At 39.1% G+C, this 15,293-nt stretch overlaps 1 protein-coding gene across 2 annotated transcripts; it reads left to right on the forward strand.

Moving 5' to 3' along the window:
- The first annotated feature begins 3,934 nt into the window (after positions 1-3,934).
- LOC137035976 (zinc-binding protein A33-like) lies at positions 3,935-8,320 on the forward strand. 2 transcript variants are annotated; one of them, XM_067409850.1, is made up of 7 exons: positions 3,935-4,071; positions 4,247-4,531; positions 4,629-4,724; positions 5,215-5,445; positions 5,523-5,545; positions 5,627-5,745; positions 7,257-8,320. In XM_067409850.1, the coding sequence occupies exons 1-7, from the start codon at positions 3,997-3,999 to the stop codon at positions 7,724-7,726; spliced, it is 1,299 nt and encodes a 432-aa protein (XP_067265951.1). In that variant the 5' UTR covers positions 3,935-3,996; the 3' UTR covers positions 7,727-8,320. The 2 variants fall into 2 exon arrangements, with proteins under 2 accessions (XP_067265951.1, XP_067265950.1); XM_067409849.1 differs by having other exon boundaries at positions 3,940-4,531.
- The last annotated feature ends 6,973 nt before the right edge of the window (positions 8,321-15,293 follow it).

Raw genomic sequence — 15,293 nt, forward strand, 5'->3', positions numbered from 1 at the left:
ATGGCAACTGCAGAGGATAAAGCAAAATGTTATTTTACAAATACTTACAAATAATTACAAATTATTTTTTAGTTGAGAATGTAGTTGTATAATTTTCTAATATGGGGTTTATTCATAAAGATGGCATCTATTTTGTTGATGTTTTCAGAGGTGTGAGCTCCAGGCTCTCAGCAGTCGTTCAGCGCTCACGTTCAGGAATTTGCCTCTGAAGTAACAATAGTTGTTAAACATGAGTATTAATTAATTTTTTCGTATATGTAATGGGCAAGCTGTGGTCTTATATATTTGTTCCAGAGCAAAAAGTTTAATTCAATATTTTTTTAACTCTTCTAGAGCACTGCCTTTTTTGATTGAACTGTTTGCTTCACGTTTATTTCCTATTGAACAAACTTCTTACTTTTATAATGTCACAATCACCATTCACCATGCCTGTCACCACAAAACACTACATTTCCCATAATCATCCCTGGCCATCAAAGAAACAAACTAAATGTGACTTAGATATAAAGATTCATTTCTAAATTGAGTTTCAAAGGGGTATGATTATTCATACTATGTACTGTATCTTAACTTAAACTGCAACCTTTCAACGGGGTAAAGTGCTGAAACCCTTTAATACTGTATTTAATGGAAAATATATTAACCTGACAATATATTAAACTGACAAAGAATAACAAAAAGCTTACTCTGCAACTCTTGCTTACTGATATGAACAAGTGATCTATCTTTCATCCAAAGTCACAAGAAGCAATTTTGGATTTAGTCAATAAATAAAGTTTAATTCACATCCGGGGCCTGTTCTTCGTACGTTGCTAACTCGGTTAGCTGGATTTGATTGATGACGATTTGGCATGATCTTGGATTGTTCGGTTCTTTGACGCTTATCATGGACTTAAATATTATTTTAAGTAAATACTTATATTATATACCTAATAATTGTATTGGAGTCTTACACACATGTTGTACAGATATTCTGAGCCGTGCATTAATTTGAATGATGACAGCTATTATGGGAGTGGCTTGATGAAGCGCAGGAGATGCAGATAACTTGATCTTGACCCTTAAGAAACTTTAAATCATGCTGTCAAATCTGCTTCAAAAGTAAATTAGTTGCTGATTACAACATTGAAGTAAAAAGTGCCTGTACAAATACTATATTGTGAATATAGCCTAAATAATTGGGTAATCACAAAAAAACAGCACATTTCATTTATCTATTGTAACTTTTATGTCGTTCTTCTGTCATTTTATTCGCATGGCTGTTTCCTTATAAATGTCAGGTGTAATTCGTCAGGCGTCTTTTTTAAATATATGATGTTATTACGTTGCCATCTTTACTCCAGCCTATCGCTGCATTGCTGATCGCAGTAATCTTAGTCAACTTAATCCTAATATTTTAATCCATTCCACAAATTCGTTTGAAGAACCAAATTAGCCAGAGTTCAGTTATCACGATTAGAAGATCTAGCATCAGTCAAATCATCTCAAATGTACGGTGGCCGAGAGAGCTCAACGCGCTGCAAATGAAGAAAACACATGCAAATAAAGAAAACGTCTTCATCAGTTTGACAACACATGCGCTGCAAATCCCACAACACTTACAAATAGTGAAACGCGCTGCAAATAGCATATACCAGGCCCAGCGATCTCAAGTCCTTCTGCGATAATCTGATGATGATGACGGTGACGATAATGATTAGGCTACTTTTAGAATTAAAATAATAATTTAATTTGCCCCGCAATAATTTATAGTGCATCATGCATAACCGACGCGATGAGATTAGCTAATTAGAAAAACTCAGCTAAAGTGAAAGTAAAAACTCAGCGATGAGAGCTCTACTTTAACATGTTCTGATAACTATTTAACCTTAATTTATTTCTTAATATTTCTCTTGTGGCCCATACGTATTGAAAAAAAAAATGAAAAGAGATATAGGTGTTACTTTTTTTTTTTTAAGTAGCCTAACACCTATATCTCTTCTCATTTTTTTTTTTTTTTTCAATAAGTATGGGCCACAAGAGAAATTAAGAAATAAATTAAGGTTAAATAGTTATCAGAACATGTTGAAGTAAAGCTCTCATCGCTGTTTTTACTTTCACTTTCTGCAGTGAATAATTGACTGGGATTTGAGTCATAAAATTAAGTAAATAATTAAAAATATATATTATTTATTATTAATCATTTATTAATAATATTTTAACGCAAAATAATATCCCCCAAATCGTTTGTCCTGGCGCCGAGACTGGCACAGACCACAACAAAAATGTTATAGGGAACACACTGACGTACCTGTCTGGGACCGCTGGCTGGGATTGTTCATGTTTACTCTTAGGTGGTGTGCACCTGAAAGGTGAGTTTTTTCGTTTTGTTTGTTAACATTCTGATTATGAGCAGTCCTATTTGCAGCGCGTTTCACTATTTGTAAGTGTTGTAGGATTTGCAGCGCATGTGTTGTCAAACTGATGAAGATGTTTTCTTTATTTGCAGCACGTTGAGCTCTCTCGGCCACCGTAAGTTTGAACCAAAACAGGATTCATTTAAAATAGCCTACAGATTTAAAAAAAAATGTCTGATTTTTAACTGATAAACACCACAAAAAATGAAAAGACATGACATCAGTTGGTTGGTATACTGGAAATCTCTGAACATGTCTAGTGTGTGTAATTGGAAATATACCTTATCAGAAAATCTGTCTTTAACATAAATTTGTGTTCAGAATCTTGAATATATGAACATCAGAATAAAAACACCTCCTGATGGAAATGGTGGCAAGTATTAGTGTGTACTGAACAGTATTCAGTATAGTGAACATTCATGCATACTAGAGAAAAGCAGATTCCAGATGACCATTGAATGTTCACTGAATGCATAACTTGTCATTTTTATGTCATAGAGCCATATATTATTGTCATTTCAACACTGATTTGATGTCAGGAAGGATGTGCTCCTCCAGCTGAATCAGATCATCATATTCAAAACACAGTCATTAGGCGCCATCTACTGGTGTAATTATATAATATACATGTTTTAGATGACTTTATGTACTTACATTTTCAGTATGAATGTACTTTATTGGTATATTACTAGAACATCAGTACACACAATAAAACCAGTGACAGAAAAAATGTCCAGTAATGGTAATAAAATAATGATAAAAATATGAATAAAGCTAAAGGATCAATCATCACTATTTTATTGGCAAAAACATTCAATATATGTAAAGAATGAATATTATCAGTGTTGACTCTGGATGATTTACTGTTGGCTCGACACAGGACTCATGGTAGTGTTGTCCAAAAGTCTTGACCTCACTGTGTGTCAAATTAATCACATGACCTGCTGCCAACATTGAGTACCTTTCCACTGGTGGAGACTCGATTCTGTAGCTGATGGTCCTGGTGCTGGGACGTCCTGAAGCCTTCTTCACTGAGGTTCAGTCTTTCTCCTTTAAGTTCTTCATGATCTGATAAATAGTTCTTTCAGGTGCAATAATCTTAGCAGAAATTTCCTTGCATGTGAGGCTTTTTTGATGGAAAGTGATAAAAAAGTAGATTTGACACACAATCTCTCACTTGGACATTATAGGGAGAAAACATTCATATTGTTATTCACGTTTCATTGATTCACCTCCATCATTATCTTTCTTGACCTGAATCACATCTGAAGTGATTTCTTTTTGCTACTTGATCAGTCATTGGACACATTTTTTACTCTTACTCAAGTAATTATTAACATTTTTACTTTCACTTCTGGATGAAAAAAATTATTCATATTAAATACTTGTATATTTACTTGAGTGCAGTTTTCAGGCTTCTCTACCCACCTCTGCTCACATCTCTAAACACTGACAATCAGCAACATGATCAGACGTGTGTTTATCACTGGAACTTTAACCTGAAAATCTCCACCCTCTTACAACACTTACCAGGAAGAGACGGACTTATCATTTCTCCTTTCTGTCAAACTAGACAAAAGTCTAAAAGAATCGGCTATCAATGAAGAACAAAGAGAACAACTTTCAAAAAGGATTTTTGAGAAGTTTGTTTCTGAACAGACAGCAGATCTTTGAGGTTATTCATTTTTCATTTTGAAAGTGAAAGTAAAGTTTAGACTGCAGGAGCTCAAACAGTGAAAATGGCTTCACTATCTGAAGATGATTATATTTGTCCCGTGTGTCATGAAATCTTCAGTGTTCCTGTTCTTCTGTCATGTAGTCACAGTTTCTGTAAAGAGTGTCTTCAACAGTTCTGGAGAATCAGGGAAGCTTGGGAGTGTCCTGTCTGCAGGAAAAGATCAGCAAGAGATCTTCCTCCAGTTAATCTCGCGATAAAGAACTTGTGTGAGTCGTTCCTGAAGGAGAGAAATGAGAGGCATTCATCAGGATCTGAGGAGATCTGCAGTTTACACAGTGAGAAACTCAAACTCTTCTGTCTGGAGGACAAACAGCCTGTGTGTTTAGTGTGCAGAGATTCAAAACAACACGACAATCATAAATTCAGACCCATCGGTGAAGTGGTTTCATCATGTAAGGTAAGACGGATAAACACTTGTTTAAGCTTATGTATTACATATATGAACATATTACAGAAATCTCTGGTGTCTTATAGATTTTCACTTTAAATTCTAGGAGGATCTCAATACAGCACTGAAGTCCTTACAAGAGAAACTTAAACACAATGAAAACATTAAAGGAGAGTTTGAGAAAACAGTTCAACACATCAAGGTGAGGATTGATTCTTTTGACATATTCAAGAGTTTGTTTAGAAGAGATGAATTGATTTGTGTGATATAATTACATGTTCCTTTATTGACTGCAACACACACACACACACACACACACACACACACAGTCGTTCGTGTATATCGATGATCAAGTGTGTATATCTCTGTCAGCTGGTTATTCAGCAGTGGGCGGGAATAATGTGTCAGTCCTAATCCCATTGGCTAGCACTCACATTCCGTGTTTTCATTTGGATGAACACAAAGTGATTAATATTCATGAGCCCTGAACTGAACTGCTGACATTATGAATCTACCTGAGGATGTGATTGATAATGTGTATGTTCACCCTACAGACACAGAACATCTACTACTACAGCACTTCAGAAATTAAAGTTGTAGTGAACTAACCCACATTTACTCACTCACTCTTCATGCTGCTCCAGAATCAGTTGGTCTTTGAGATGATTGAAGTGAATGTGATCTGATTTCAGTCTCAAGCTGAGCACACAGAGCGTCAGATTAAACAGCAGTTTGAGAAGCTTCATCAGTTTCTCAGAGATGAAGAAGAAGCTACAATCACTGCACTGAGGGAGGAAGAGGAGCAGAAGAAGCAGAAGATGAAGGAGAAGCTGGAGGAGATGAACAGACACATCTCAGCTCTTTCACACACAATCAAAGACATGGAGGAGATGATGAAAGCCAGTGACGTCTGCTTTCTGAAGGTCTGATTTCAGATCATTGGTTGATCATTGGTTCATTGATTGAGTTCTTGATGATAAATGGTGTGTTTGTTCTGCAGGAGTTTCCAGTCTCAAAGGAAAGGTGAGTGATCTGCTCCTGTCTCTGGTCTCTCTGGTTCTGATCCAAAGCCACTGCAGTTCTGACTCCTGAATGTTCTTCCAGAGTCCAGAGATCACAGCCAGATCCACAGATGGCTTCTGGAGCTTTGATTCATGTGCCACGTTACTTGGGCAACCTGCCGTTCAGAGCCTGGAAGAAGATGCAGGACATCGTCCAAAACAGTGAGTCTGACTGCAGAAGATCTGAGCTGGAAATGATGGAGGGGTGGAGAGTTAGAGGTGCTTCATGATAGATAGATAGATAGATAGATAGATAGATAGAATGGCAGTTTAATTGAGTCTAATTCTGTCTTTTTAGATTTTAATTTTTGTCAGTTGGAGTTTGAACAGTTTTGGCTCATAAGAACTTTCTTTCAAATGACAGTCTGTAGCTGCGTTCCAGTTATACTAATTATACTACGTCCTAAAAGTATGTACTGTTTTTGTAAAGAGAAAGTACATACTGAGTGTGTAGCAGAAGAGTATGCAAGCTTTGGGACATACTCGTCATAACTGCGTCTTTAACGGACGTTCCGTCGTTGGTTACACAACCTTAAACTGCCCTGTCAATCATCTTGTCACAGTTACACATTCAATTAAATTTAATTTCCTAGCGTTTCGGAGAGAAATGTAGTCGCACATTTATCTGCCAGTCATGGGTCTTTCATTCAGAGAACTCTCCTCATCTTTGCATAATGATGCATTTAAAAGTTAATGACCAAACGCATCGTTATAAAAGTTCAGAAAATGCTGTTGCAGATGAAATATAATGTGGATAACATTTAATAAATATCTTTTCGTCAGGTTATACTGATTATTAATCATTCAAGCCCCTTTATCTTAACCGCTCTGCTCAACCGTCAGTCTCGCAAATCCGTCATGTTTGTAGTTTTTTAATACTTTTTATTCGTATTTGTAGTTCAAATCGAATCCTCATCCACAGCGCAATGTGTTATGGGCAATATTAGCCGTTGGAGTGTGCACGGATCTGCACTTCGAATTCTAACCGGAAAAAGTAGACCATCCGGGTATCTTTGGAATACTCATTTAAACATACTACGATTTGGGACACACTAATTCTTTTTTTGAATACTATTTAGGACGGATAGTATGTGAATGTGATATGCAGCTGTGTGATTTTTTTTAAAGAGTTTTGAACGTCATTTTTAGGAAAACCGTAAGTCGGGTAAGTTAGAAAAGATAAAGCAACCCGAGTCAGAACAGTCTGAGGGTTTGGTGGTTGTTAGGAAGAGTTACAATTAGAAAATTTAATCTCAGAATCATAGTAATAATAATAACAATTTCTCAAGCCAACATAATTAGTCAAACACAACAGACAGTAAGAATAAACTATTTTAAACCAATAAAGACTATAAGAGTCAATAAAATGAAGATGATCAGATGCTACTGAAGATCAGACACACACTTACAGTTTTTCATCTACAGCATATATATTCTCATCAGATCTCATTGATTTATTGTGATTTTAATTGATGGACACAAATGTCTGAATCACACATTTAATGTTTGTAGTTGATGATAAAATGAGTGTGAAACTAATAACAGCACTGACAGTGATCAGAGGAAAGTGTGTTTGATCAACAGTGTCATAATTCATAATAATCTGTGTTGGTTCACTCTTGATCATTATATGAACATCAGAATAAAAGCATCTGTTGATTGTGTCTCATCAGCTCCTGTCATTCTGGATCCAAACACGGCTTATCCACGTCTCGTCCTGTCTGATGATCTAACCAGTGTGAGAAACAGCGGGATCGATCAACCTCTTCCTGATAATCCAGAGAGATTTGACTGTCATCTCTGTGTTCTGGGTTCAGAGGGATTTAACTCAGGAACACACTGCTGGGATGTGGAGGTTAAAGAGAGTTCAGACTGGAGTCTTGGAGTAACTACAGCATCAAACCAGAGGAAGGGACGTGATTTCTCTAACACTGATAATGTCTGGAATGTGGACTGCAGTCAGTTTAATCAGAAGCTTGATCAAGTGAGAGTGAATCTGGACTATGACAGAGGAAGGGTGTCATTCTCTGATCCTGTAACTAACACACATCTACGCAGATTCAAAACCACTTTCACTCACACACTCTTTCCATACTTCTATTGTTCTCACTCTCTGAGGATCTTACCGGTCAATAGTCAGTAATCGTCACTCCTGTAGGTCTGGATCTTCCTGCTTTCATCATGTTTCCAGTATTTAATCCAGACCACATGAGTAAGAGTGCTATTGATCTGAATATCAGTACGGTGGCTGTGATTGGTCTGCAGCTGATCACATGACTGATATCCAGCACTACAGCAAAACTCACCCTCTCATATTGACTTTAATACATCTTTCCTTGAACAGTTCAGTAAACAATTATTTTATTATCATAGGACATTTACACAATTAGAGACAATTTTGGCATTCATATTTTCAGGCTAATTTACATGTACTCAATTATTTTACTGTTTCCAGATATAATTATATAATGTAGCCGCAAACAGCAATCATGTGGATGATTATTGATCATATTGAAGTGTATAAACTTATGATGTGATTTTTACATCAAAGTCAATCTTGAATCTTCACTGAACATTAGGGTTTGAACATAGTATGTATGAAGAGGGCCGTCCCAAGCAGAGGCTGAGCTCAGTGTGAGGTAACAGAAGCGGGACGCCCCCTCGATGTGTTCTCCGTCATGTTCCTGTTCATCTCTGAAGGGACTCTAGAGCGTCACACCGTTTGCACCGCCATAAGTACAGCCCTGTGTGTGAACTTCAGTGTAAACACTTTAATATATAAATCATGTAATGTTTTTGTAGAAATTATATTAGAAAAATATTTTACACTTTTAGAAAGGATGTGTTAAAAATGAAACAGCTTGTGTTTAATTTTTACACATCAATGGGTGTTTAGTGACAACATGTTTTGTGTCAGTTTTAACTCAATCATTGTGTGTCAGAAAGATTAAAACAAAGAAAATGTGTAAAATAACCATGTGCTGTTCTTAGATACACATATTGTGTTAAAAACACTCCTAAAATCCTAAACAAAACATTAGCATTTGACAAAATTAATGTAAAATCATTGGTTGTTTAGGTTATTGTCAAAAAAATATATAAACAATTAAATTCATAATATGTAATAAATACATAATAAATACAATTTTAAGCAGTCAAAAAGGAAATGTCAAACTCAGGACAAAACATTTATTTTCACAATCAAAGCAACACAGTTCTGAATATAATAGATTTGTGTGAGAAAGAGACACAAATATAACATCTAGCTGCAGATTTCTGAATTACAAAGTGAAGATTTTATTTGAGTAGAGATTAATATTTCATCCTGTTCTGCTTCACTGACTCAGTCACCATATGAACTCTTGTTGTGTGGAACGGGCAGAGATGTATAAAGTACTAGAGACTGAGACTTGAGTAAAAGTACAAGTGCTCTATCAAAAAAGTGACTTGAGTAGAAGTTGAAGTGCTCTTTAAGCACCACACTTAAGTAGAAGTACTAAAGTATTCAACATTTTTTGTACTTAAGTATTGCAAGTAATTTATATTAAAATTTACTACTCAAGTACTGAAAGTAAAAGTACAAGTATTGTGTTATGTAGTTATTAAAGAAAGTAGTCAAAAGTTTGAACATCATATTGTTTTTATTATTTCAAATGATAAACCTAAAGGACAATCACGATTCCTTTGACTGTAACTTTTTGTAAACAAACAGATTAAGTGTGATTAAGTACCACTTGAGATGCAGACAAGTTGAGATGCTTTGTTTGTTGTCAGCACTTTGATTTCATTACCAAAAAGTTTATTTTGACTAATAGTGTAATTTTCTACCATATACAATTGAATAAAATTAACAGCTAGCTAACAACAACTTGCTTTGCACTTTTTTTGTTTTCACCTCACTCCAGTCTAAACTAGGCTAAATTATTTTTTTAGGTAATTTTTTTACACATATAAATAACCTGAAAATACTGTAGTTCATTAAGATTAAATCTTACTAACCACTCTTACTAAAAAAAAATGGGGTAAGCACACTTATATTCTCATTTCAAGAGGTGTCCTGAGTAAATGTTTTGTTTGTAACACTTTATAATATGGTTTGATTTGTTAGTTAATGTATTAGACTAATAACCAACATGAACTAACCATGGTCAGTACATTCGTTACTGTATTTATTAATCTTTGTTAATCTTAGTTAATAAAAATACAGCTGTTCTATGTTACTTCACAGTGCACATTAACTATGTAAACAAATAGAGAGCAAGACAGCGCTCGTGTTGTTTTAAGACGGTGAATGCGCGCGCGCGGCCGGGGCGCTCTCTCTCTCTCGCTGCTCGTTCTTATATGCGCACTGACAAGTGCATTCTATTCTACATCACTCACCAAACAAATAAGGCTTTGGCAGCCGCAGGTGCAGGAAAACTCCTGCATTAGTTATGTCAGTGTAAATCTATACTACCATTAACCTATAAAACACTACTACACTATAAAAACGGGCGTGTGATTAAGCAGCACCAAAGGAGACATGCTTTACGATTTATTTTTGGCAACAGTAGGCTGTCATAAAATAAGAGAAAGTTGACATTAGTGATGGGTCAAAAATACCATTCAACGCGCTGCGTGACAGCCTTTATGATAGCCAGCTAGTTAACGTTAAGTGAACACCGCAGCATGTCGCTAGTTAGCAAAAGGGCTTAACTTACTGATGGGATGAAGGTGGTGTTTTTGGTTCGTCCATCTTTTTCGCTGATCAAAAGGCAGAACGGGAGCGCGCGCAGTCTTCTTAATCGCTTGATTCGCTCGATGTGCCAGCTTCATCAAACCTGCCATCCACCGTTCTGGCAGTGGTAATGTGGATTTGGAATGGAATGATTCGTAACATTTTTATAATAGTAACGAGTAACGATGCAGCACATAAAAAAAAATATCGGAGTAAAAGTATTAAACTCTTTGAAAATATGTACTGAAGTAAAAGTGGAAGTAGGAGAAAAAAATAATACTCTAGTAAAGTACAGATACCGCATTTTAGTACTTAAGTACAGTAGTGAAGTAGTTCTACTTCGTTACTATACATCTCTGGGAACGGGATTTGTAAAAGTCCTAGAAAAAAGTCTGTGGAGGAGTCGGCGAATGTTCAATTAACTTTAATAATCAAAAAACACTTCCAATAAAACAAAAGTAAAGCGACAGCCCTTCATGGACGACTGCTGCTTAAACTGAAACACAACATAAGGTCCAGGCCTGTCCTCTCTCATCCTTCACTGTCGTCACTCCTCCTGTTATCCTTCTGAGCTCCTCCGTTACCCCCTTTCCACCAGCACGAACCAGGTGATAGTTCAGAGCTAGTGCTAGTGCCAGTTCAGAGTTGGTTCAACTGACGAGCCATCTAAGAACCGGTTTGCCTTTCCACGGGCTAGAGAGCCACCACAGAGCCAGGTCTTGTGTCACTGTATACGTCTCATATTTCACAGCAAAGCTAGCGCCGCAGCGCCAAACACAAACACACCAGGCTCGTTTGAGATGCATCGGCTTCTCGCAGAGCGATCGGCGCATGACATCAAAGCTCCGCGAGAACGATCCAAAAGCACAAGGAGTCGTATGCTCTACAAACGCTCCCGTGGACCCGCAGCACCTGCCATATCGGTCCGCGCTGCTCAGATGCATCTCGAACAAGCCTTCTATCAACAATCGCGGATGTTTCACTACTGTTGATGCTCATGGCTTTGCGAACCTACATCGGCATCCAAACACGGCTCGCCGTAATTTGTATATAGACGGAGATTACAAATGAGCTGCTATTAGCTCGATTAGCTGTTATTTCAAAAATGCCGGTCTCAAGTTTCTTGTTGGTCACGCAACCCCGCCCCCAGCCCCTGACGCAGGCGGTTCTTACTTCTAGCCCAGCAATGTTTTGGTGCTACTTACTGTGGCGGGGCGGTGTAATTTTGAGACACAAGCCCAAGGTTTTGTTCATAAAACTATAAAGTCCTATAAATAATAAAGTCCGACTACGCCACCCTAAGGATTAACCCCAGGGAAAATACTCAAACCACCCAAATTGGGGAATATAGCACACAGGTTCGGTTCCCTCAAAATGAGGCCAGAGACATGAGTATAAAAAAATACAAAATGTTTATTAATACAAAAGTTAATTAAAATACAAAACAATGAATCACAAAAAAAAAATACACGAAACCCCACTTCAAACACAAATTACAAAAAGAGAAAAAGATATCAAACAAAACCAACTTGAGGTAGTATGTATTTATATATGTGTATGTATATGTAAAACAAAAACAGCAATACCAGCAGGGGCTGAGGCTCCCAACGGCTGGGATCAATGTAGAGTTTGGTTTCACAAGAGCACACTTCCACACGCACACACACCCGTGCACTCTAATCACACTATCAAACACTCAAGGTGTACACCGCACACGATGAAGGAGAACCACTACCACAAGGAGGGAGATCAAACCACCCGTGGGACCCCGGCTCCTGCAATAAATCAAAAAGAAAATAAATAACTTTGAAAATAAACTGGACAGAAATGGCAATATGAACATCAATGCAGCAACTCCTCACATAAGTGGCATCAACAAACAAAAGTGAGGAGAAGCAACAATGTAACCAGAAAATCAGATAGTTAATCACCTGAAATTGTTACAAACACCAACTTCTATACAGTAAATCACCACACGATTTGAATTGCATTCATAGGTTAAACATGCACATGTCGACAGATTATAGTTTCACCAAAGAAAGAAAAATCAAAGCAATACAATCAAACAAATATCCACAAACTTAAAGAAAAAGAAAAAGGTTAAATGATTTAACCATGGTAACTAATAATGAAATAAACCAAAACATGAAGCAGGGCACAAGAAAGGCACGTAATAGAATCAAACCAGCAGTCCCCTTTAATAAACGTTGATGACTTCGTCGGCACGGCTGTATGGACAGCCGCTCTTTTAACAGCGCGAAGACAGCAGCAAGAACTCACGGCAGCAAACAATCACGGCATAAAACGATCACGGCAGCAAACAAATCACAGCATAGAACGAGAGGGAGAATCCAACATCGAACAAAAGGAGATGTTAAAAAGAATAATATTATGCTTACCCAGATATAAATTGCCTTTAAAACACTTACCATCAGGATATCACGCCGAACAAAATGCTTCATAGGCACGGGCTTGTCACAGTCATACCCACCGCTACCATCATGGGGTACAAGAAGTCATATATACTGAATTAAGCAAGAAAAGATGTTAAATATACTATACTCACTTTATACTAACCACGCAATGAGCTATTAACATTGCATACCTGAGAGGCAAACAGTCATCAAACCCACCAAGCAGCACAAAAAGGAAAGCAGCACCGGACCATAAAAACTGCACTCTAAATAAACACACAGTTTTAGATTATGCACGCCAACAATTTCTAAGTCACCGTATTAAAACACAGCACACTTACCCACAGCCACCGTCAACACAGCCAAAACAAAGGGGGAAAACGGACGTGACGCATCCCAGGTAACAGCCAATCGGCCTTTAAATAGGAGGTACTATTCGCTGATAGGCAAACACTGCTGTCAATCACCTAATCCTGTTACATTCCATCCCCAGTTTCTGCAACGTCGTCCCGACGGTGAATCAAACAAAATCCCACCTAGGAACTCAGTTCCAAGGCCGAAACAGGGTACCAGCTGTACTACTCACTATGCTGGCCACTGAACCTGCCCCTACTGTTCGAGGGAGGTGGTGCAAATTAGAGTGCTGACCTGCCGTCCTCCTCCCAGTCCTTCTTACCGTAACCTCACCTACCTCTAATGAGTCGGAAGGCAATACAACTGGCTGTGAGCCCACCTCAACCTCTGTCACCCTAGGGGTTTCCACAGCTTGCCGAACACCAGATGTCTGAGGAAGAGAAGGACCAATGTTGTGTAGCCTCGTCCTACCTCCAAGTTGTGGTGTCTCTGGCACTAAGACAAACAAATCCTCCTCATCATCATACCCCTCTTCCGGAGGCTGCAAAGATTCAGCCACCGGACTATCAGACAACCCAATAGGCAGCTCCTGACAGATCTGAGCCTTCAGCAAAGATCGGTGCACATGCTTTACTTTTCCCAGATCCATGGTGGGAGCAATGGTATATACCGCTCCACCTTCCTTGGGTGCCCTTACGACCTGGTACACCACTGAGCTCCACAGGTCTTGGATTTTACATCTACCCCTCACACTATGATCACGGAGGTATACCAATTGACCCTCCTTCAGTGGTGCTTCCCTTACCTGCTGGTCATGCCGAGCCTTTCGCCGATCGGCTGCAGCACCCAACCGTTCACGAGCACTCTCAAACGCCACTTGCAACCGATCCTGCTGCTCCAGAATCCACCCATGAACGCTGCCGGCCAACGGCTCTTGGACTCTGCCCAGCAAGAAGTCAACAGGAAGTCTGGGTTCCTGTCCGAACATTAAGAAATACGGGGATTCCCCAGTTGTCTGATGAGGAGTGGTGTTGTATGCAAAGAGTACTTGTGGGAGGCAGAGTGGCCAGTCACCCTTTTTGGAAAGCGGCAAAGTGCGCAACAGATCATGCCACGTTCTATTAAAACGTTCGCATTGACCGTTTCCGGCCGGGTGATATGGGGTCGTACGTGACTTCTCGACTCCATACAGACTGCAAAGCTGTTGAAGTAGGACGGATTCAAAATTCCGACCTTGGTCGGAGTGGATACGACCCGGCACACCGAATTTACAAAACCACTCTACCACAAGAACCTGAGCTACCGTCTCTGCCCGTTGGTCTCTAGTTGGTACTGCCAAGGTGTATTTTGTAAAAACGTCAGTCATAACTAACACGTTTTCAAGGCTAGACCTTGAGGGCTCCAACACTGTGAAATCCAAGGCCAGAATTTCATTTGGCCGAGCAGCCAACAAATGCCCCATGAAACTACCAGGTGCAGAGGGGACGCCTTTGGCACACTGGCACCGCTCACACTCCTGGCACCAGCGGGTAATGTCTGCAGACATACCAGGCCAATAACACCGCTGCCGCACCAGCTGAAATGTGCGTTCTACCCCCTGATGCCCATGCTGTTGGTGAAGCTGGGTCAAGACATCCTGTTTCATGGCTGCAGGCAACAATACCTGGAAGATTTCCTCTCCGCCATCTGAGCGCAATACACGCAGATAGAGCACTCCATCAGTCTCCACTAGGCGGTCCCATTGACGGAGCAGAATAACTGCCAATCTGGAGAGTTTCTTGCGCTCTTCAGGAGTTGGGGGCAACTTACGCCTCCAAAAAACCAACAACTCACCTATGACTGAGTCTGCTACCTGCTGAGCACTCATGTCACTAATTGAAGTACAAGGAAATGAGATAACCTGATTGACCGAGGTCACCAATCCACCTTGGGCAGCTTGCTGCAATGCCCCTGGAACAGCCACAGCAGGACAAAACTCATGTACCACCCCTGTACCTGAAAAGTTTTGACGCGACAAGGCATCAGCATTGCGGTTGCTTCTCCCTGACCTATATTTGATCTCAAAATCAAATGATGCCAATTGGGCAGCCCAACGCTGCTCCATGGCACCCAACTTTGCAGAAGTCAGGTAGCTGAGGGGGTTGTTGTCAGTAAAAACCACACATTTATGGCCCAGCAAGTATTCCCTAAATTTTTCAGTCATGGCCCACTTGAGCGCCAAAAAC

The sequence above is a fragment of the Chanodichthys erythropterus genome, chromosome 14 (assembly GCF_024489055.1).
Source record: "Chanodichthys erythropterus isolate Z2021 chromosome 14, ASM2448905v1, whole genome shotgun sequence".
NCBI classification, from domain to species: Eukaryota; Metazoa; Chordata; class Actinopteri; order Cypriniformes; family Xenocyprididae; genus Chanodichthys; species Chanodichthys erythropterus.

What these genes read in the sequence shown, in the direction of transcription:
- LOC137035976 (XM_067409849.1), top strand. Translation starts at nt 4,136, where the DNA reads ATGGCTTCACTATCTGAAGATGATTATATTTGTCCCGTGTGTCATGAA. An exon ending in AAGTGGTTTCATCATGTAAG is followed by an intron (nt 4,532 to 4,628) that starts GTAAGACGGATA and finishes TTTAAATTCTAG; the next exon opens with GAGGATCTCAATACAGCACT. An exon ending in GCAGGACATCGTCCAAAACA is followed by an intron (nt 5,746 to 7,256) that starts GTGAGTCTGACT and finishes GTGTCTCATCAG; the next exon opens with CTCCTGTCATTCTGGATCCA.